This window comes from Eretmochelys imbricata, chromosome 13 (assembly GCF_965152235.1).
Source record: "Eretmochelys imbricata isolate rEreImb1 chromosome 13, rEreImb1.hap1, whole genome shotgun sequence".
Taxonomy (NCBI): domain Eukaryota; kingdom Metazoa; phylum Chordata; order Testudines; family Cheloniidae; genus Eretmochelys; species Eretmochelys imbricata.
Window position 1 is genome coordinate 29,447,631 of NC_135584.1, and position 23,974 is coordinate 29,471,604.

The following is a 23,974-nucleotide window of genomic DNA, read 5'->3' on the forward strand; positions in this document are numbered from 1 at the left end:
TCCATAATAGTGCAGGTTGTCTGCTTTCTGGTTGAAATCCTCTGCAGAATATGAAAAACATGGAAGACCTGAAAATCCTTACACATACCTTCAAGTCTGTTTGTAATATCTAAAGTAAAGCAAAATAGTACCTTGAGAGAGAGGTCCTTCAATACTTCTGCTGTACGTAACCCAGTATTAAAACTAGCACAAGTGTTTAAAAGTTCTAAAGCTTGGTGACTATAGTGTGTGGATGACTCTAGTTTTCATCTGGTGTAGTTATGCTTTAACTTCAGTTAAACTTCTTTCCTCTGTAATGCCAGTTAAAGCATGTGATAGTCATAGCTCCTTTAACTGAGAATTGGACTGTCTAGTTTAATGGATGCTGTCTTGTCTAGTTATACTCCCTGAGAAACCACATTCACTTGCTATGCAGGACCTTCTTATCTCAAGCTGCACATCATATATCAGAGGGGTAGCCGTGTTAGTCTGTATCCACAAAAACAGCCAGGAGTCCGGTGGCACTTTAAAGACTAACAGACTTATTTGGGTATGAGCTTTCGTGGCATAAGCTTTTCGGGGTTCACAGGTCCAACCTAGTATAGGTTAACAACCAAAACAAAAACCCATTCCGTAACAGAGATCTGTGGTGAATTGGACCTTCTCCTCTTGTGGGTTCCAGAACTAGCTGCTCCAAGAAGCAGTCATTTAAGGTGTCAAGGAACTTTATCTCTGCATCCTGTCCTGAGGTGATATGTACCCAGTCAATATGGGGTGTGACAAGGCAAGGCCAGATGGCTATAGTAAAGTAGTCCTGTTGGGATCCAGGAAGTGGGCGGGCGGAAGCCTGCCCACTGCTAAAGCACCTCCCCCCAGTGAAGGGAGGTAAGAGCTTGGAGAAGGTAGTGTTCTCTTTTGTGTTACTAACACCTGCTAGCTTAGCTGGTCACTACTGTAGACTGTTGCCTTAGAGAGGGCTTTACAGTAACTCCTCGCTTAACGTTGTAGTTATGTTCCTGAAAATGCTACTTTAAGCGAAACAATGTTAAGTGAATCCAGTTTCCCTGTAAGAATTAATGTAAATGGGTGGTTAGGTTCCAGGGAAATGTTTTTCACCAGACGAGACATTTTATTTATATTTATATATATATATAAAAATACACACACACACATATACAGTATAAGTTTTAAACAATTTAATACTGTACACAGCAATGATGACTGTGATGCTTGCTTGAGGTGGTGGAGTCAGAGGGTGGGATATTTCCCAGGAATGCCTCGCTGCTAAATGATGAACTAACACTCAATTGAGCCTTCAAGGATTAACACGTTGTTAATGTAGCCTCACACTCTACAAGGCAGCACAAATGGAGGGAGGAGACACACTAGTTGCGTGGCAATGGCTGCGAACATTCCCTGCGGAAACTGAATGTGGTGATGAACCCACGCTATCCCACTGGAGCGCACCACTCCCTCCACTTTCCAAAGTGCCGGGTGGTGCATGTGAGAGAGAGACAGAGGGGTGTGGGGGTGGGTGTGTGTGTGTGAGAGAGACGCGCGCATTGCCCATTTAAATACGTTGACCCCACTCTTAAGTACACTGCCTTTAAGTATATCAGCAAGTTGAGACAGCAGCTGCTGCCAGCAAGTTCCCTCCATCCTGAACCTTGTCATGTCCCCCCCCGTCCCCTCCCCTGGCTTTGTGGAGATGGGGTACAGGGGGAGGGGGACACCCTGACATCAGCACCCCTCTTCTCTCCCCCCCCCACCCCTTGCACAGCAAGCAAGAGCTCCCAGGAGCAGTTCCAAGTCAGAGGGCCGGAGCAGCGCACAACAGTGCGGGGTGCGACACCTGAACTGCCTGGCACTTGAGAGCCTGCTGGGTGGCTGCCGCGCAGGAAACTTAGGGGAGCTGATGGTGGGCTGCTGGCCCACCCTGGTCCCAGACCCCCCCCAGCTAGCTCCAACAGGCCGCTGTTCTTGCAAGCAGTGGACAAAGCAGGCGGCCGCCAAACAACGTTGCGCAACTTGAAACGAGCATGTTCTCTAATGGATCAGCGACGTAACAACATTAACTGGGACGATGTTAAGTGAGGCGTTACTGTATCTCCTTCCAGCAGCCCAAAGGAGTGGCAGGGGAAGGGAGCTGACTTCTCATTTACTAGAAATCCATTAGCCAGAGGCTATTACCAAAATCACAAGACCAAGACCTAAACCAAAACAACTGCAAAGAACCACCAGCCAGCAATCTGGATTGGTGCAGATGCTTGTACAAAATCTGCACATTAGCAGATGACATCACCTCAGTAGAAATATGCAAAGCCAAGGTAGACTCAACCAAATACAGAATAATGGACCCACCAGCTAAAGTTAGATAAGGGAAAATGCAAAGCATATTGCAAACCCAGAGAGAGAGTGACACATAATTCCTTCTCTCCCTTTCAAAATATTGGGGCAGTGCTAGAGAGATTTCTTCAAATTAGCAGAAGTAACTTCTGTTGCCAGATGCTGGGACTGGCCGATAGTATGGATCACTAGATAATTGCCCTATTCTGTACATTTGCCTCTGGCGTTGGCCACTGTCAAAGACTGGATACAGGGCTGGATGGGGCATTGGTCTGACCCAGTATGACTGTTCTTATGTTCTCACTTGCCGTTAATTTTTGTGTGGGAGTCGGGGGAGAAAGGTGGATAAGAGTGTGGACTTTATTACCCAAGGAAAGAGGACAGATAGGATGCTAACAAAGGCAATACTATCACTGAATCTGAAAAGCGCAATAATGACTAATGGACACAGGGTAAAAACCTCTTGCACATTAAAACCCTGTCCTGGGCAGATGCTTTGACAGAGGTATCTGTCGTTATACCTTGCAGTGCTTGGATTGCTTGTCTGGTTAGTAATGTCTTCTGAGTTGAACTAGGCATCATTATAGCACCTTTCCCATGGCCTGGAGGGTGGCATCTGGGCTTTATATCAGGGCATTGTCCCTGGACCTTGCTACAGACTCCTCCTTTGATATTGGTCTGTTCCTATTGGGTGTAGTCCTCTGGCAACAGATGGCTGGTACATTTTTCAAACTCTGGTTATTAGTAGTGATGCGTGTGCATTGAGATTCTAGCACACACATAGGGATGTGTGTGCTAGAATTTTTTTAACTTGGGTTAATTGATTGCCTGTTTGTATATACTAATTACTTTAGTTTATATCTAGTTGGGACACTCCCCAAACTTTTGTTCCAGGTGAAAAACAATTTGTGCTTTATTCTAAAGTGAGCCCTACTTCACATGAGATGCATGTACATTAAGGAAAATGATAAACTGCGACTTTAGCGTACACTGGGTTTTATTCTTTCATGTATCAGATTTCTAGCTTTGAAGTTCTGATGTTTTCTATGTACGTTATTTACTTAGCCATGTGTCCTTCATACAGTGATGTATTCATATGGACTTCCTTTTGTTCACCACTGGTATATTCCCAAGGAAGTTTAGAACCTCTCTTTCCAAACAACTCAGCTTACCACAACTGTCTAAAGCAGTGTCTGTCTGCATGGAAAAAATGATCTGTTTCTTGGTTCAGTTGCATATTGCAACTGTATTGGTGAAAAAGCTGGTTTTGAAACACTTTACTAGGTACTTACTAGACTGGGGGAAAGCCCTCTGGCAGCTACATAATAGGTAGCCTGGTGTCTTTCTCGTCTACCATGCAAGACTTCCCTGAGGGTTCTTCCACTGTGGGAGTGTGCCCTCTCCCCATTTTGCAAGACAGATGCAAAGGAGTAGTCTCCACTCCATTGTAGTTAAGTGCGGAATTTTCTCTTCCTTCTCTCCACTAGGCATTAGGGCGAAGAACGCTTCTTTCTAGTTCCCATTATCCAAACCATGGTGACTGTGAGGATGGGGCATCACTTTCTGTTCCCTTTTTGACAGGTTACAGAGTAGCAGCCATGTTAGTCTGTATTCGCAAAAAGAAAAGGAGGACTTGTGGCACCTTAGAGACTAACAAATTTATTTGAGCATAAGCTTTCGTGAGATGAAGTGAGCTGTAGTTCACGAAAGTTTATGCTCAGATAAATTTGTTAGTCTCTAAGGTGCCACAAGTACTCTTTTTCTTTTTGTTCCCTTTTTGTTTTCTCTTTCATCTTTCTTCATTTCCTTGTCTTTGTCCCTTCCCAGGATCATGTCAGGTTTCTGCTATTAAGTGAAACTGCCCTATTTGCGCAGGAGAACTGAAACATTTGCAAAGCTAAAGGAATCTCCTTAGCTGTATCTACTTTGCTGAGTATCTTCCATGCTTTACAGTAACACTAAATATTCTTGAACAGAAGTGGTTTGGGGCCTAACACTATTAACCATACTGAGAAGTATACTTTGTCTTACCATATGTAAACTGAATTGTAATTACAAATATTTAATAATAATTAGCATTACAGAGTTTATTGCCAGTGTGTCACCCTTTTATTAAAGAAAATAATAATTTGTTTCATTGGTGTCATGGAGTATCCAGCCAGTATCACAAACTCTAGATTCCTGGCATAGCTGCCCTAGCAGTTAGCTCAGACATGCCAGTTACACTTGAGTGTTCTTTATTCATGGTGAAAATACTCCTCTTTCATGCTGCTGTGCTGAGCTTGACTGAATATGTGATTCTCAAATGTAAACTGTCTACCTCAATCCCTCCTTTCAGCAACAAATTCACCATCAGATTGTAACTTTTAAAAATAGGTTACCATGAGGTCTATTGGACTTCTGCGAAGCAATCACAGTGTACAGGCATAATGTATTTTTTTAAAATAAAGTTTGTCAAAGGAAAGTGAGTTCTTGTCATTGTTCAATGTGTAATGTTCCCTCTTAGGTTACTGTTTTCAAATTTGTCCCTCATACATGTTGAAACTCTTTTCTTCCTAGCTTACTTCTATGCTAGTATCCACTCATGTCAGGCTTCTTGGAAGTACAGTACAGACCCATTTACGCTTGGATGTCGGGAGTCAAGCAGTCACGACCGCGTGTTAATGGACCGCGGGTTAACAGGGCCATGCTGAAAAAAGAGTCTCTGATTCACTTAGAAAAAACACAGTTATTTTCTGCTCTTTCTGGCTCGAATTTTTTTTCTTTCTTATGAAGTCTGTCATTTGCCACAGATGAATGATTTCGATATTTCTGCATTTTGCTCCTCCACAAATCTTACAATAGTTTCTACAGCACTACGGGCTTCTGTGGGTGAAATTTTGACTTTTTCAACGACATCCTCGCCATCACTTTCGCAGTCAGACGTAGCCTCGCAGCCCATTAATGTTTCTTCCTCAGACAGAAATTCTGAAGTCAGGCAATCTTCATCCATCTTCAGCCACTCACTCGGTAATGATTTCTAGCCATGTATCCAAACTAAAATCTTTTATCATTGGAAAGAGAATTTTACCTTTATCCTCTTTTGTCGTGTTCGTGTTTGTAGGATGTCTTCTGAAAATCCTTCGAAGTCTGGCTCTGAATCGATGCCACTGCTGGAGTTTTCCGAGTCTGAGCCGTCTTTGATGGGAAAGGCATCGCCGAGAGCCTTCATCCAGCAGTTTTCAATGGACTTTTGTTTTACTCCTTCCCAAACTTTAACTAAACAAACAATTTCCTTCATGTTTAACTGTTTCAGGAATTCAGAAATGCCTGAAGACGTGCATGACACGATTGCCAAAATCCGCTCCCATCGATAATTGTTTTTAAAATTGTGAATAATGCCCTGGTCTAAAGGTTGAATTTTTGATGTTGTGTTGAATGGTAGATATAGCACTCGAATTTTTCCATCGCTCGATACCAGTGATTCAGCTGGAGGATGGGCTGGACAATTGTCAAGTAGCAAAAGTGCTTTGGCTTCAAGTTTCTTCAACCGCAGATACTTACGAACAGCTGGAACAAAGCTGTTGTGGAACCAGTCATCCAAGCGTTTTTGCTGTTAGCGTATATTACTGGCAGTTTGGATCTATTGAGTTGATTAAAGCAGCGAGGGTTATGAAAGTGGCCAATGAGAAGGGGGCAAGCTTATGGCTGCCTGTCTTATTACTACAAAAAGGAAGAGTCACACAATCTTTTATCTTTTTAAATCCAGCTGTTTTCTGTGTCTCATAATTAAAGGCTAAAGTCTTGTCAGGTAGCAGTTTTCCAAATAAAGATGTTTCATCTCAACTATAAAGTTGTTCTTCGTGGTAGTCTTCATTTTGTAAAATAGATTTTAACTCTGCGGGAAACGCGTTGGCGGCCGATTCATCGGTTGATCGGCTTTCTCCAGAAGTCGATACCTGCGCTATGCCATGACGCTTTTTAAAATGACTTATAAACCCCTTGCTGGCTTGGAATGATTCATCCCCCATTAAATTTCCAAATTTTGTCGCTTGGGCTTGAAGAATTGGCCCACTTAGTGGCATTCCTTTCAGCCTTTCCCGAGCAAACCCCGTGCACATGGCTTTGTCTATTGTGGGTTTTGCTGAATAGCGCACAGGTTTTTGCTTAAGCCCCGCGGCAGAATCGATATATTGTACAAAGCCATTCAGTTTAGATTAGTTTTTTAGCCATCCTCGGAGAGTAGATTCAGCAGTCCCAATATCTTTTGAAACTTTGACCTGGGTTTCTCTGCTACTTACTCGATCTATTGCAGCTAGCTTTTCTTCTACCGTGTAGGAACGCTGATGCTTTCCCTCTGCCATTATGCAGTATTAGGCCTAGGGTTAAAATTTTCTAATGTAGTGTGTGTGTGTGTGTATATATATATTACTATATAACGAGTATATATTATATATCTCTCTAGCGTGACCATGACTAAGCGTGCGTGATATGTCTTTACCAATATCGGTAAAGATGTACAACACATTTCCGCTCTGTACTTCCTGTCGATTTCTATGTCCGTGAGTTAGTGAGCAAATCTGTAGCGCTACATAGCAAGTTCCTGTACCGCGTATTAACGAGTCTCGCGTGTTAAATAGGTAGCACTGGGAAGCATGGCGCTACCGTGCGGTAAGCAGATTCGCGTGTAAACGCGTCTGTACTGTCGCTCTCGCGCAGCTCTGATATACTAGCTAACTAAAGATAGAGCTTGAAAGCCATGAAATGTAAGCCTCTTGAACAAGCTTCTTACCTTGGGTTAAGTACTTCAGTGAGAAAGGAGCCCTACTGTGGGGGTGGGGGGGATCTACAGGATCGAATGCCTGTCGGATTTCTAATTAGAGATGGAATTTTTTCTATCTCAGGAGCTTCAGTTCAGCTTGACAAGATTTTGTTTTGTCTGAAGAGCATGCTGGGTAAGTGCTGTCAGTGTGTTTGGCACTGTACTGTGCATACAGATGGAGACAAGGTCTCCGCCCAAAGGAGCTCAAGCCTAAATCAGATGCTGACAATAGGGCAAGGTGGAAAGCAAAAATTCTTATTTGTGAATCAAAGCCAAATGCTGAAACCTCGGTGTGGTGCATCAGTATGAACCAACACCTCTTGGAATTTTTTTGTGAAAACAAGGGACTCCTGTCCTTGAATATCCATAGTCCAGTGATTAAGTCCCTAACCTGGGATGTGGGAGACCCAGGTTCAGGTCCCTGCTTTACCTGATGCTTTTCCTGATTCAGAGACTGGTCTTGTGTCTGGGTCTCCCACATTGCAGGTGAATGCCTCAACCACAGAACTAGTGGCTATTCTGGGGTGGGTGTCTCAGATGTTGACCAAAATTCCATCTTGGAGCAGAGAAACAGGTATTTCACTTCTGGCGAATCAGCATTCTCTGATGGAAAAGAACATTTTGTTAAAATTGCTGACCAGATGTAGCTGATAAGTGTTGTACTTGATATGAAAGCTCAAGCTTCAAGAGGGGCTGTATGCACATGCATGCATAGTATGTATTCTAAATTCAGTGGATTGTTTGTTGAATGATGGGCCTCGGGTACAATTAAACAATAAAATCCAAAATGTTCCTGCTTGAGACATGTCTGTGTTCACTGGAAGAACAGATGAAAGCAATACAGTCCCATCCCTAGGGAAAGTCTGGTAGTCGTAGCCTGGAACTTCTGTTTATCTGAATCTGTCAATGGTCCTCAAACTTTTTTGGTCATGGGGGCCCCCCCCCATTACTTGGCCCGTGCCCCTGCCTGCCAGGGGCTGGGGGCTGCGGCTGGGAGCGAGGGGCCACTGTCGGGACCGGAACTGGGGCTGGGGCCAGGGGGCTGGAAGTGGGACCAGAGCTTGGGCTGGGGACAGGGGGCTGAGGGCAGAGCGGGGCTGGGTGTTGCTCCCTCCCCGCCCCCTGTGGGGGCTGGTCCAGGCTCTGCTTTGTGCCCCCCTCCCAACATTCCTCCATGCCCCACAATTTGGGGACTACTGGTCTATGGTGATGTCCAAGAGGCTACATTTCTAGGATAAAGAGACTCCAGAGTGTTTTGAAATGTGGTGGTGGACTCTGCCTGGGTATGAATGTTCTCTGATTACAATAGGTGTGCCATTGTTCTGTAAGCATTTCTCAGCAGGTTCTCCTGCAGCGGATTGCCCATCTGACTCAACACAACAGGGGCAAACTTCATTGTGGAGTTCTCAGTCTAAATTTTGCATGAATATGCAGGGGATGAAGGAGGGTAGAATAATCCTACCGAAGAACCCCTTTTCTTTGGGTGAGAAGTTGTGAGTGCCCCATATCATGCTGATCCTTCTTACAGAAGGAGGCTGAACGTGATTTTGTTGGTGCCATTCATGAGCTGGCCAAAGGTGCACTGTCTGTGAAAGGAGTATCGTGGGGATAAACAGTCATCTCCCTATGAGTTAATGGAGCCATGTTTTCCTTTCCAGGAAGATTAGCAAAGGTGTATTCTGCAGTTCCTGAAGCCCTCAGATGGATTTCAGACCTATTAACTTATAAATGTTGCTATTTCCGTATGAAAGAAGAAGACTGAAGCCATGCATAGAGATGGGTATCTTAAGCTATGTCTACGGTTAGGGCATGTCTACACTACAATCTTAAATTGACCTAAGTTAGGTTGACCTATAGCCACCACAGTAATAACTGTGGTGGCTGATGTACACACTGCCCTCTTTCTGTTGGTGGGGCGCATCCTCACGAGGAGCTCTTCCACCGACTGAAGAGTGGGTAGTGTGGGGGGCTGAGAGCCAGGGCTCTGAGCTCTGCGCAGCTACCCACCACGAACCCAGCTGCCATCTGGGGCTTCTTGCCTTCCCATTTGCAGGTGGGGGGAGGAGGGGGGAAGGGAGGAAGCTGCCTGGGGCTTCCCGCTCCCAGCTGGGAAGTGGGGAGCTACACTCTGAGTCCAGTCAGCTGCTGTGCTCCCAGCAGGGAAGCTGAGAGCTGGGCTCTGAGCCTGGAGTCTTGATACAGCTGGGGGGGGGGAAGCAGAGCTCCAAGCCAGGACTGGGGGGCGGGGTGGGGGGGCAGCCCAAGCTGGGAGCCTGGGTGGTAGCCTGGTTTGGAGCGAAGACCCGGCAGTAACCCAGCTAGGGAGCAGGACTTTCTTGTCAATTTTGGCTTTCTTGCCAACAGCGAATGTAAATAATACAGTGTTTACGTTGACACTGTGTCGCCCTAACTACACCAACATAATCCCTATGCCTGCCAGTGTAGTAGGGCACTGACATCAGCGGGAGCAAGGCTGTAGTGTGTACACTGACATAGGTCAACATAAGCTGCCTTGTCAACCTAACTGTAGTGTAAAACCAGGCCTTATAGTAATGCAGTGTCACAGCCGCAGTGTTGCAGTGTAGACATTCATTACAACAATGGAAGGGGTTCTCCTATTATCGTTAATCCGCCTCCCTGAGAGGTGGTATCTAGGTTCATAGAATATCAGGGTTGGAAGGGACCTCAGGAGGTCATCTAGTCCAACCCCCTGCTCAAAGCAGGACCAATCCCCAACTAAATCATCCCAGCCAGGGCTTCGTCAAGCCTGACCTTAAAAATATCTAAGGAAGGAGATTCCACCACCTCCCTAGGTAATGCATTCCAGTGCTTCACCACCCTCCTAGTGAAAGTTTTTCTTAATATCCAACCTAAACCTCCCCCAATGCAAATTGAGACCATTACTCCTTGTTCTGTCATCAGCTACCACTGAGAACAGTCTAGATCCATCCTCTTTGGAACCCCCTTTCAGGTAGTGGAAAGCAGCTACCAAATCCCCCCTCATTCTTATCTTCCGCAGACTAAACAATCCCAGTTCCCTCAGCCTCTCCTCATAAGTCATGTGTTCCAGTCCCCTAATCATTTTTGTTGCCCTCCTCTGGACTCTTTCCAATTTTTCCACATCCTTCTTGTAGTGTGGGGCCCAAAACTGGACACAGTACTCCAGATGAGGCCTCACCAATGTCGAATAGAGGGGAATGATCACGTCTCTCGATCTGCTGGCAATGCCCCTACATATACATCCCAAAATGCCATTGGCCTTCTTGGCAACAATGGTTGATGGAAGAGTTCTTCTGTCATCACTGCATTGTCTGCACCAGGAGTTAGGTTGGCGTAATTACATTGCTCAGGGATGTGGCTGGGTTGACGTAACTCCTTAGTATAGATTTAGCCTTAGATTATAGAGAGCTGGGAAGGGAGGTTCAGGAAGTATTTGAGGGCAATTACCTGGTTGTAATTACCTTACACAGGGTAAGCCTCTGCCCCACAGCAGTGTTGTGAGATCCGCATAGCTTGTGAGCCGAAACCTTTCTACTAACAATTTTGTGGGCATGCAGCTTCCAACACTCAAAGTTTCAGCAAGTCTCAGGAATTAGCTGCTTCGTTTTGTACTGTTCTTCCTATCTAATGTATTATGGGTCGTGCTGGTAGTGACACCTCTAGTTAAGGTTGCCTAGCATTTTCCATTGTAAGACCATGTTTTCAGTTGCTTAAACTTAGCCAAACTTAATGTTTGGGCTGAAATTTTTCATACCAGATGTCTGCTTCAGGCTGAATTTTGTTGGAAAACTTCAGCAAAAACAGTTCAGCTTTTTTCTCACAATGAGGTTAGGAAAAAACATCTTACAACCATTTTGTTGAGAAGCTCTAGCTTCGTCACAGAAAACTTGAAATTTGGCAAGGGTATCAGTAGGAATATTTCTGTAGTGTCTAGGATGGGCACACGGAGACTTGGCAAACTTGTACCAGGATGAGGCTGTTTAGGGTATTGCTTTTAGCTGCCTCTTTCTGGTCACAGGCTTGCAGCAGTGTTGCAAAATATATAGTCTTGGATGACTAAGCCAGATTCTTATTAAACAGAAGGCAAAAGGAGAGAGAGAAAAAGAGAAGAAATAAGGTTGGGAAGGAAAAGGACGGGGGGAGGGAATGAAATCTCACATCCCAGGTAGTAGTTGGATTTCAGCCAGAGCTGGCAGAGGTGGCAATGTCACCTGGGTCCTCTTTCTGGCCTGGTCTGGTCAGGACATCCTTCAGGATGAGGATAACAAAGGCCTGGGGTCTCAAGAGATGGTGGGGGTGTAAGTCATGATGGTGAAGCTCACTCCAGTAGCCAATTTTTCTCCCCAAGTCTTTCTTTTGGGTCCTTAAAGGGAGTGATGGGTGGAATAGCCCATTCCCCTTACTATGGTGTCCACCAGTTAGGCCTAATTTTTGACACACTAGTTTTGGTTTACTGATTTCTGTTTCTACACTTCTCTTGTTTTCCATAAAACAGTCCTTGAGTTATAGCTGTAGGCCTTTTTTGTTTGGACTAATTCAGTTTTTCTGTCTTGCTTTTTCACTTTTTCCCATCAACATTTGTTGTTATAGGTGGTTATGACATTTTATGAATGTATACTCCTCATGGCTGAGCTCACAATTAGGGCAAATTTATAGGCCCAGTTATCACAACATGCCCAGGTCAGTGGGAGCACTCATGGTAGCAAAGTTGAGCATATGCATAAGGGTTAGCAGGTTGGAAGCCTCTGAACACAGTCCATCCTGTGAATTGAATGAGACAGGTGCTGTGGGGGAAAAAATAGACTACGATCCTGTAATTAGAGTGTATCATAATGCATACACACAAGGGAGTCAAATGAAGGTTGCATGGGAAACCTTAATTCTGGCATTTCGTAACTTGAGTGCTTGAATTAGCAAATGTAATGTTCTTTTTATGGTAGATTTTAATGTAGTTTTTTGTATGTAAAAATTTTAGTGTCTGTCTTAGTATGGAAGTGCTCAATACAGTAATTTAGATTTGCAAGGTATAATTCACAGACCACATTGCGGTGGATGATACTGAGTCCTCCGCTTCCAGGTTCTAGGAAGCTTTGCTTCCTACTCTTTTTTGTGACTAGTTCCTTCTTGGTAATGGCAGGGGGGCTCTGGAAACTCTCTTAAAAACAGCTGGTAGTATTGAGTTGAGTAAAGGTTCTTTCCATTCCAGACTCTCCAGCAAGTGCTCTTTGTTGTGGCATATACTTCTCCTGGAATTGAGAGACTTAGAAATGAGAATCTGTAGAAGGTTTCGCACGGTGAGTGCATTTGGTGCAGTTTATATATGCTTTCAAGCATCCATTGCCCCCACTCTTCAGGTCCTAGTTCGTGAGATACCTAAACACTGTTGAAATCCTTCCATCTTTTTCCAATTTAAGTTGGGAGATCTTTGGTGTTTTCCTGGTGTGTTTAATTTTGGGGCACTGCCCCTGTTAAAAAACCCTCACAGCCTGCCAAGAACTTCCCCTCCCCGCTCCATCCACTCAGGAAGTAGTCCACCTTGGGGAAGATCTGTATTTTCTCTGCTGCTATGCATCCCAACTGGAATCTGCATCAAACTGCATTCGGAATCTTCATAGACTTTCAAGATTAAGGAGATAGGGTTATCTCCAATTCTTCCCCGCCCCCTTCCATTTCTGGTTTGTTGGGATTAAGGTCTTTATATAAGGCTCAATTTTTGACAGCACTCTTCTATTTTGGACTAGCTACTACACAATACTGTAAATTGACTCAAGTGTAGCGGGTTACAATGCTCTTTAGGCTTTCCTACAAAGGAAAGTTGACACTGTTGGTACCAATCAACACTGTCCAGCCTCTTGTTGTTGAGTGTCGTCCCTCCTGCCATAACTAGCAAAAAGGAACTACTAAGAAAAGAAGCTTATATCCCTGAACAAATTTGATTTCATAAGCAGGCCCTTTTTCTACTCATTGAAGTGCCATTAATGCTCAATCTTGCGCAATGGGGACAGGAGCATGTTGGTGACTCACTAAAGAAAGGTTTCAGAGTAGCAGCCGTGTTCGTCTGTATTTGCAAAAAGGAGTACGCGTGGCACCTTAGAGACTAACCAATTTATTTGAGCATAAGCTTTCGTGAGCTACAGCTCACTTCATCGGATGCATAAAAGTGGAAAATGCAGTGAGGATGTTTTTATACACACAGACCATGAAAAAATGGGTGTTTATCACTTCAAATAGCTTATAAGATAAGCTATTACCAGCAGGAGAGTGGGGTGGGGGGAGAAAACCTTTTGAAGTGATAAACACCCATTTTTTCATGGTCTGTGTATAAAAACATCCTCACTGCATTTTCCACTTTTATGCATCCGATGAAGTGAGCTGTAGCTCACGAAAGCTTATGCTCAAATAAATTGGTTAGTCTCTAAGGTGCCACAAGTACTCCTTTTCTTTTCACTAAAGAAAGAGAGCAATGTATAGGTAGAGGTATAAGATATTGCTACCCTCATTAAAACAGCTTAGAATCTGGGACTCTACCACAGTATTCAAATGGGTCATGAAAAGCACTAACTTACTAGAGGGTTGAATACGTAATTGCTTATATAAGCCAAGCTGTACAGCCAGCTGGGCCCTCTCCCCCACTATAGCAAGGCCCCTCTTTCTCTGGTCAGAACCCTGTTGTTGTTGGTGTTAGTGAAAATCAAAACCCCTGGTTTTTGTGGCAATAGGCTTTTCTGGTTTTCTCTCTCGTCTCTCCCCCAGCCCCCATCAAAATCAACAGTTCTGCCCTTTCATGCCTGAAACTTTTGAAAATTGCATCTGATTAATTCCAAAGTTATTGCGTTGCATACAAACAGAAATGCCATTGAGTTGAGTGTAGGGCATTGCTTTTCTGGCCTACCACTTTAGGATTTGTGGACTGGTGACTTTGAAGGACTGCTGACAGAGTGATCTGAGGGGCCTTTGACTTTGGAATTCATTTTCCAGTGGCCCTGCTGCCAGTAAACCAGTCCAGAACAGCCTAATTCTGTTAACCTAGGTTTGCTGCGAAGTCCATCTTTTTTTCTGAGCTTTTGGAGAGGCAGGGGTATGCTAAGGGCCATCTCTTGGGCACAGTGTGGGTGTTGGGTATCTTGTCTCACTGGTTTTGGGAAGGATGCTGCGTTTACTGTTCTAGTTGGAGTATGTATGTTAAACATAGGTCAAAGGTGCCTAGAGCCTTTGATAGGTGTCTTTAAATGTATCTCAGACTAAATACTGAGTCGTAAACTAATGCCAGGAACTTACTGTAACAATTGTTTTAAGGAATTTTGAGCATCACCTGGGATGGTTTTAAATTTCTCTCGTGACCTCTCATTGTTTTCTATCTAGTTTTTCTGAAGAGCCCTGCAAATCCGCAGATACCCGCATACGCGGACCATTTTTGCAGATAGTGGATTGGATGCGGATACAACCACGCAGGGCTCTTCTCCCTGGCGGCGACTCGGGCAGCCCAGGAGGCACAGAGTGCTTGGGGCCAACAGCCAGTGGCTGGACGGCAGGTCAGAGTCGGGGCTCTCCAGCACTTGTTCGCTGCGCTGCTTCCTGTCCAGCAGCTCGAGCCCCTCAGGCAGCGCCAGCGTCCCCACCAGGGCCCGGCCCGGCAACATTGGACGTGCTCCCAGTCCAGGGCCCAGCCTGCCAGCTCCTAAGCGGCAGGGCCCACCCCCAGCCACAGGGATTGGAGAGGGCAGGGCCCCAATTCCTCACTCCTCTGTCCCACTGTGATGCAACACAGCGCTGCTGCTGTGTGTCGCTCACAAGCTCCCAGGAACAGCATGTGATCATAGAATCATAGAATATCAGGGTTGGAAGGGACCCCAGAAGGTCATCTAGTCCAACCCCCTGCTCGAAGCAGGACCAATTCCCAGTTAAATCATCCCAGCCAGGGCTTTGTCAAGCCTGACCTTAAAAACCTCTAAGGAAGGAGATTCTACCACCTCCCTAGGTAACGCATTCCAGTGTTTCACCACCCTCTTAGTGAAAAAGTTTTTCCTAATATCCAATCTAAACCTCCCCCACTGCAACTTGAGACCATTACTCCTCGTTCTGTCATCTGCTACCATTGAGAACAGTCTAGATCCATCCTCTTTGGAACCCCCTTTCAGGTAGTTGAAAGCAGCTATCAAATCCCCCCTCATTCTTCTCTTCTGCAGGCTAAACAATCCCAGCTCCCTCAGCCTCTCCTCATAAGTCATGTGTTCTAGACCCCTAATCATTTTTGTTGCCCTTCGCTGGACTCTCTCCAATTTATCCACATCCTTCTTGTAGTGTGGGGCCCAAAACTGGACACAGTACTCCAGATGAGGCCTCACCAATGTCGAATAGAGGGGAACGATCACTTCCCTCGATCTGCTCGCTATGCCCCTACTTATACATCCCAAAATGCCATTGGCCTTCTTGGCAACAAGGGCACACTGCTGACTCATATCCAGCTTCTCGTCCACTGTCACCCCTAGGTCCTTTTCTGCAGAACTGCTGCCTAGCCATTCGGTCCCTAGTCTGTAGCGGTGCATTGGATTCTTCCGTCCTAAGTGCAGGACCCTGCACTTATCCTTATTGAACCTCATCAGATTTCTTTTGGCCCAATCCTCCAATTTGTCTAGGTCCTTCTGTATCCTATCCCTCCCCTCCAGTGTATCTACCACTCCTCCCAGTTTAGTATCATCCGCAAATTTGCTGAGAGTGCAATCCACACCATCCTCCAGATCATTTATGAAGATATTGAACAAAACCGGCCGCAGGACCGACCCCTGGGGCACTCCACTCGATACCGGCTGCCAACTAGACATGGGTGCAGTGCCCCTTCCACCCAGCCCTCCCTCCACGCTGTCCTGTCTCCTCGAGACCCCGCCCCTGTGCTGCCCCTTACTCCCAGTCCCCACCCTCTTGATGCCTCTTTCCTTCAAGACCCCCCCCCCATCCCCCTCATTCGCTAGCGCTTGAAACGGCTTGTTGCTGCTGGGTGCAGATGTGGATACAGGTAAAATACTGCGGATCCATATTTTTGTATCTGTGCAGGGCTCTATTATCTGAATCCTCTCTCTCCCACTCTTGAATTTCAGCATAAATTTAGCAGCCTCTTCTTTATTTTGTGAAAGCAGCTTGAAATTTCCGCTCTGTATGTGTTAATGAGTCTAGCATTCAGTAGCTCATGTTCCCTTGAATTCTTCTGGGGAGAGGGTGAATCAAAGGCAGTATGGTAACTGATAATCTTTTAAGCACAGAGGGCATTTAATTTAATTTTTCATTGGATTGTTTTTGTCACTTTTCTTGCCCGATGACTAGAAAACCTCTCGTAGTTCCACAAAACTTCAGTAGTTTGTTTACATCTTCACTATGAATCTTTTGCCGTAGTTATCTGCAAAGCGATCTGTCCTGTGTTGCTTCTGACATTAAAAACAGTTGTTTGTATCCACAATCAAGGGGAGCCTTATGATATCAGATTTCAGACAAGACTAAAGAAAACCTATACAAATAGAAAGGACCTTCCAGCGGCAAGAATTTAGCTTCACTGTTTCAGGCTACCTCTAAAGTCACTAACCTTCTTTTCCTATTGATCTCCCTGGCTGTCGATCCTCCCACCTATTGAGCCAAGGCTATTAAGTACAATGCTCAAAGCAGTGTTGGTACATCATTTTGGAGGGAACTTCCAAAGTTTTGAGGAAGTGTGGATCACTTCAGCTAAAGAGGTGGTGAGGACTTTTGGGGAGTATTTATTCTTTCTTGTTACTTGCTGTTGGTAGAGCCTTTATGTCTAATTTTATTTTAACTCCAACCTTCTCTCCACTTCGCTGGGCCAGTGTAATTTCTGAAAGAGGAAACAGGAGCTGCTTATGATGCTGGCTTTACTAATCTCACAGGGAGAAATATGAACTTACTAAATGTAATGGAACTACCGAGATTTTATAGACAATATCATAAGTGTGGAAAGAAATATTTAATATACTAAGTGACATCCTTGCACAAAGATCTCTCATCCTGTAATGCCTACAACACCTTGGCAAACCAGTATGAACCCTTTCAGGATCAGTAAGATTATTCAGACGTTGGTCCTGGACCAGTGGTTTGAGAGGCGAAATGCTGATCTCTACTATTGGGTATTCTGGTACGGATGTTCTCTTGCTCTGTTGTGCTGGAATAATCTTATTTGGTACCCAAATATAGATTCTTGTTTTCTCATTTTTATGGTTTATTTACCTTAAAATTAGAGAACCCCTTCAATTATTCCTTTGTTTGTGTTGTATGGAAACGTTCAGTGGTTAAAATGGAGTAAAATAAGCGAGAGCTCACCAAATTTGGGAGCATAACAATGGTGAGTCATGAGCTTACCTGATGGTGGCATGCAGTATGGGGAAGGGGTAAGCAAATGTTAGTCTGAAAGCCAATGGTATTCTCCCTTGTCATAGATCACTGAGGCCTTGTTAAAGGAAAGGGATAAACAAGCAAAATGGAATGGAATTCCCCTGCTGTTGCAGAAACTATATGAGAACAGCCATCCGAACAGCGACTTCTCTCAGTGCCAAAGCATCCTCAAGGTAATCTATACTCAGTCACTGACTCTACTGAAATACCACCCTGCTTCTTGGAAGCCAGTCTCTTCAACTGTTGCATGTTGGGAAACTTGACTTCATGCAGTTGTAGCTTCAGTCCTTGAAATTGGGCATATGGAGTAATGCCCATCTATGAAGTGGAATAAATAAAGAGGCATGTAATCACAACTAGGGATCAGATGATTATCCAGTTATTCTAGGGCAGTTACAGAAATTGTACATTGCTAGTGTTTTGACTGAATGTGGTGGTGGCATTTTTTTTTCTTCTCAGGAAATTTCTCCACTTCTCTCAATGGAGGCCATGGCGTTTGTCACGGAAGATAGAAAAGCTGCTCAAGAATCCACTTTCCCAAACACCTACACATTTGATTTGTTTGGAGGAGTAGATGTAAGTGTTTGGGGTTTTTGTTAACCGTGGCTATAGTTGAGAAACCCTCTGAGGCTTTTAATGAGAGTAAATGGGAAAAGTGTCTTTAAATCAAACAGTTGGGAGGGACTATAAATGCAAATCACATATGATTAGAAGCTTTGGTTGTACTGTCATATATGTTTGATTTCATAAGAGAATCACCACAAGATTACGTCTGCTTTCAGTTTGGTTTGCAAGTACTTTCCAAGATATTACGTGTTCAAAAGCAAGAGACTTTCTTTTCCATGTGGTATAAAAAGATTTGGTGAGTTTCTGTTTGGGCTCTTGGGCACATAACAAAGATGATATTCTTTTACATTGCTGCCTGATATTTCCGTGGGGTTTAAGAAAATTGCTAAATTCTTGGAAATGATAAACAGATACCAGACTAAGTTTAAAAAAAAAATAGATTTCTGATTACATATATAACTTGTATAACATGAAAAGAAGCAAATATCACTTTAAAAAAGAAAATGCTAACAATACTTTGGATACTTAAAGTTCTGCAACCCTCCCCCCCCCCCCCCAAAAAAAAACAAACAAAAAACCCACAAACGAAAAACAAAAACCTAATCAAATGGTACTGGGCACTCCTTAAGTGTCTTCTGTCCAAGGATCTCTGTGCTATGTGGTAGGGAAGTGGGGGCAGAATTGGGGATTGAGGCCAGAAGTTCTTGAGCAGTGTCCCTATGGATGCTTCACTGTAGGTGTGCTTGTGTCCCTATGCAACTGATCGGACACTACTACTAAAGTTCTCCATTCGACCTGCATGTGCAGTGTCCTCCTTGTGCCCCTCCACAAGGCTAACCAGCACATGGGAGCTAACTCCCTCAGTTTGTTCTCAGCTGCCCCTGGCTAGAGACACAGCAGTTAGCAGTTTGTTCGTGATCATTAACAACTTTAGCATTTTTAGTAGTTAATCTCCTTCAGTCTTAATTGTTTTTTCTCTTTATTTTCTCTTTGAAAACAGAAACTATTTCCCCCCCTTTTTTACTGGGGACCCCTTTTTCTAACAGGATTTGCCCAGCTCACCAGGCTTCAAGAAGTGCCTTTCTTGCCAGGAGGCCATCCCTGTGGCAGAGAAACACTCTCGCTGCATAGGCTGCCTCGGGGGAAAACCACATTCTGCAGAATGTGGGTCTCTGTCAACAATTTAATAAACCCAGGTCTCAAAAGGATAGGGAGTTGAGACAGAAGATCATCCTGATGGAGGCAGCTCTCCAACCTTCCCTGGGTCCATGCCAGGAGTCACCCAGAAGGCATGAGTCTTTTCCCCCATAGGCCTCAACATCCAGGAACTATGGGTCAAAGAAATCCCCTCTTGTACATCTAAAAAAGAGAGCAGTGAGTCTCCAGAGTGAGCCGTGAGCTAGCTGCAAAAGGTCTCCGGCAAGCTCGGTAGTGTCTGCTCCAAGACCATCCAAGCCTGGTACCTATAGCTTACGAGGGTCTGGAGCTGCAGGTACCATAGACACGCTCAAAGACCTGATGGGCACAGGCACCAAGCCCCAACTGTAACAATTGACAAAGATCAGAGGGGTAGCCATGTTAGTCTGGATCTGTGAAAGTGGCAAAGAGTTCTGTGCCACCTTATAGACTAACAGATGTATTGGAGCATAAGCTTTCGTGGGTGAATACCCACTTCTTCAGATGCATTGACAAAAGACAGGATCAGGGAGCACACCAGTAAGAAGACACTTCCAGTACGCACTGTACTTTCAGCACCATCATCAGTGAGCCAGCAAGCACTGGAGCGTTTGGTGCAGGCAAGATCCCTGACTTCCTCCGTACCACCAACAGCACCGGATCGGTCCGATTCAATTCCAGGGAATTCCAGCACTCAGGAGATGTCAGGATATCTGTTAAACCAGAGTCTCCTCTTGTCAGCACCAAGACTTTGGTACCGAGTCTTCTCCAAGTGTGGGAATCCTCTCCGGTACTCTGCCATGCACCTGCCATTGTATAGTGGCAAATCAGACAGTGAGCCAGAGGAGGTCATCTCCCACCACTCCTTCCATGCTCTCTATGATGCCCATTATCAAGAGGCTCCTCAGGCATACCCTCAGCCTGCTGCACCGCCACCATGATACGGCCAGCCATGGGCACGACCAAGCTCTATCCCACCACTTGAGTAGCCCTACTGGGGTCTCTGGGTGGCATATCGCCCCCACACCTCTCAGGCTTCCAGCCTCACCTGTGAGTCCCTGAGACGTTCTCCCTTGGCTATGGCATCCAGAACCTCGGAATGTCCAGAGGAGATTATGGAGGAACAGATATGAGAAGGTTACACCGAGAACTAATATATCTTCCTCCTCTCCAGATGAGACAATCATGCTTCCACCACCATCCTTAGCCAATGATTTCCAGCTCTTCCAGGCCTTGGCAAAAAGGGTAGCAGACATGCTGCAGATACCCCTGGAGGAAGTCAAGGACACTCACCACAAACTCCTTGACATCCTACGCTCTTCCTCATCCTCCAGAATAGCCTTACCCTTCAGTGAGGCTCTCCTGGATCCTGCAAAAAGTGTATGGTAAACCCCAACATCAGTGATGCCTACTTGTAAACAGGCTGATAAAAAATATTACATTCTGGCTAGGGAGACAGAATTCTTTTTTACCCTGCCCCCAACTCCATTGTTGTGGACCCGGTAAACTCCCAGGGCCGCCAGTACCAAATGAGATCATCCCCTTACAATAGGGATGGGAAATGTTTGGACCTCTTTGGGAGAAAAGCCGATTCCTCTGCCACATTGCAATTTTGAATCACAAATTATCAAGCCTAAACAGCAAAATATGACTGTTAGTTATTGAAAACTCAACACCTTTACTGATCAGCTCCCAGAGTCACAGCGTGACCAGTTCCGAGCTATTGTCCAGAAGGGGCAGCTAGTGACAACAGCCAAAACAGCACTCCAGTCAGCCCTCGATCCAGCTGATAAGTGTCCCGGTCCATCTCTATGGCGGTGGTTATGTGACATACAACATGGTTACACCTTTTAGGCTTCCCTAAAGAGGTGCAGATGATTGTTGAAGACTTTCCCTTTGAAGGCACCAAGTTCTTTGCTGAAAAGACTGATGCATCCTTGCATACCCGTAAAGATTCCAGGACCACTCTCTGCTCATTAGGGATCTATATGCCTGAACAAAAGAGAAAATTTAGGCCACAGCCCCAACATAAAACCTGTACCTCCCAATACCCAACTCAATGCTTTTTACAAATCTCAAAGAAAGAAATCTAGGTTCTCCAAACGCAATCCATCAGGTCCACAGCCTTCCATGTGACAACCATCCACCTCCATACATGAATTTTGACATGTCGGTCAAGGTGTCGACAAACCATTCCCCTCAACCACTACAGCTGACCAACCTATCCTACCCATTTGACTACCACCTTGCCACGTTCCGCAGCATCTGGGAACATATAACATCGGACCAATGGGTCTTGGAAATAATTTGCAATAGGGGTATTCATCCATTTTACCTACCCCTGTCCCCAACACACTTCTCCATCCATCTTTAGGGACCATTCTTACGAGAGTTTACTACAACAAGAAATAGATCACCTCCTCCAGTTAGGAGCCCCAGAACAAGTATCTCGACATCTACGAGGCAAAGATTTTTTTTCTCTCTTGCTATTTCATAGTACCCAAAAAGGAAGGAAGGAAGGTTGGAGACCCGTACTAGACATCAGAGCATGCAACAAGTTTGTCAAAGCCCAAAAATTCAAGATGGCCACTCTAGCAACAATTATTCCATCATTGGAACAGGGAGATTGGTTTTCGGCCCTCAGCCTTCGGGACACCTATTTCCATATCTCAATCCTACTGTTCTACAGGCTGTTCCTCAGATTTACCCTGGGACAAGACCACTGTCAGTACAGAGTACTCCCCTTCGGGCTATCATCAGCTCCAACGGTATTCTCCAAAGTCTGCTCAGTAGTGGCTGCTCACCTACACTCCCAGGGGATCATGACCTACCCCTACCTGGACGATGGTCTCCTTCAACGAGGCTTGCTGGATTACCAATATCGCAATAGACTTGTTCATGGAACTGGGTCTGAAGATCAATGTCCAGAAATCAACCCTCACCCTGGTACAGCACCTGGAATTCAGAGAGGCCAACCTGGACTCATTACAGACCAAAGCGCTCCTGTCTCAGCAAAGGTTCCTCTCCTTGGCCACATTCATAAACAGTACAAAATAGCCCCCAAATAAATAGCAGCCAGACACTGCCTCCAACTCCTGGGGCATATGGCAGCCAGCACAGCAGTGATACCTCATGCCAGATTTCATGTGCAGTGTCTCCAGAGTTGTTTCAGCTCTGTCTACAGACCAGATAGACAGACAAGACAAACCCCTGTCACTGTCCACCAAGGTCAAAAACTCCCTGGACTGGTGGAAAACCACAGCAAATGTTTGCAAAAAGGAGATCTCTCTGCAAACTTCCCTGTCGTTACTTCTCACCACCAATGCATCCCTTATAGGATGGGGTGCACATCTAAACGACATTACAACACAAGGCAAATGGTCATCTATGGAGATGTCCTCCCACATCAACCTCCTCAACCTCAGGGCAGTCAGGAATGCCTGCATCCATTTCCTCCCGCTGATCAAGGGAACACACATGAGTCTTAACAGACAACATAGTATGTATGTATTACATATATTGACAAGGAGGAGCCAGGTCACCCTCCCTCCACGCAGAAGCATTAAGGTTAGGGAACTGGTGCATTTCCCCCATCACGCCATCAGCGGCCTATTTCCCAGGAACACAAAACTCTATAGTGCACAGTCTGTCGCAAGTTCCCACAACGACCATGAATGGGAGATAAAGCCATGACCTATTAAGGCAACGGGGGGGAGACGGGACCAACCACAAACCTGTTCACTACTTACCTGTACAAGAAATGTCCATGACATTGCTCCAAAGCAGGGATGGGGCAATACTCCCTGTGCAACACTTCTTCTGTGGGACAGGGACCTTCTGTATGCCTTTTCTCCGTTTCCCCTACTATCGAAAGTCCTATTAAAAATAAAATAAGAAGGACCACATGTCATACTGATTGCCCCCACTTGGCTGAGAAGGACTTGGTACCCTTACCTGTCACAACTTGCGATGTGCTCACTGAGCTCTCTCCAGTCCACTCCATGCCTGCTCTTGCCGAACAAAGAACTCACTCTGTTCCAACCTGAGGATTCTCTGCCTCAAGGCTTGGCTCCTTCATGGTTCCAACACAGAGAAAGCTCCTGCTCGGATGAGGTACAAGAGGTATTACTATGCTTAAAAAAATCCACAACACTCCGTACTCTACCTGCAAAAGTGGTTCCGGTTTCAGACTTGGTGTAAATCCCAGCAAAATTCTCCGACATCTGCTACTCTTCCAAAGTTCCTAGGCTATGTAGTAACTCTTAAAAAAAAAAAAAAAATTGAGACTCTCTCAGTTCACTCAGGGTCCACCTAGTGGCTATAGCAGCCTTTCACCAACAAGTAGAGCAGGGCTGGCCAACCTGAGCCTGAGAAGGAGCCAGAGTTTAACAATGTACATTGCCAAAGAGCCACAGTAATACGTCAGCAGCCCCCCCGTCAGCTCCCCCACCCCGCTCACAGTGCCTCCCACCCACTTACAGCCTCGCCAATCAGCACCTCCTCTTCCCTTCCCGCATCTCCCGATCACCTGTTTTGTGGCATGCAGGAGGCTCGGGGTGGGAGGAGCGAGGGAACTGCAGGATCTGGGGATGGGGCAGGAAGGGGTGGAGTGGGGGCAATGCCTGTTGCAGAGCCAGGGGTTGAGCAGTGAGCACCCCCCAGCACACTGGAAAGTTGTCCGCTGTAGTTCCAGGCCCAGAGTCAGTGCCT

The 23,974-nt window shown here is 45.4% G+C and overlaps 1 protein-coding gene across 1 annotated transcript in view; it reads left to right on the forward strand.

The window, feature by feature from the left end:
* The window catches only part of TRPC4AP (transient receptor potential cation channel subfamily C member 4 associated protein), an 80,337-nt gene that overhangs the window by 9,310 nt on the left and 47,053 nt on the right, over positions 1-23,974 (forward strand). The window contains exons 2-3 of the mRNA XM_077832515.1: positions 17,566-17,694; positions 17,981-18,097. Of these exons, the coding sequence (XP_077688641.1) occupies positions 17,566-17,694; positions 17,981-18,097 (246 nt within the window). The remainder of the gene's footprint in view (positions 1-17,565; positions 17,695-17,980; positions 18,098-23,974) is intronic.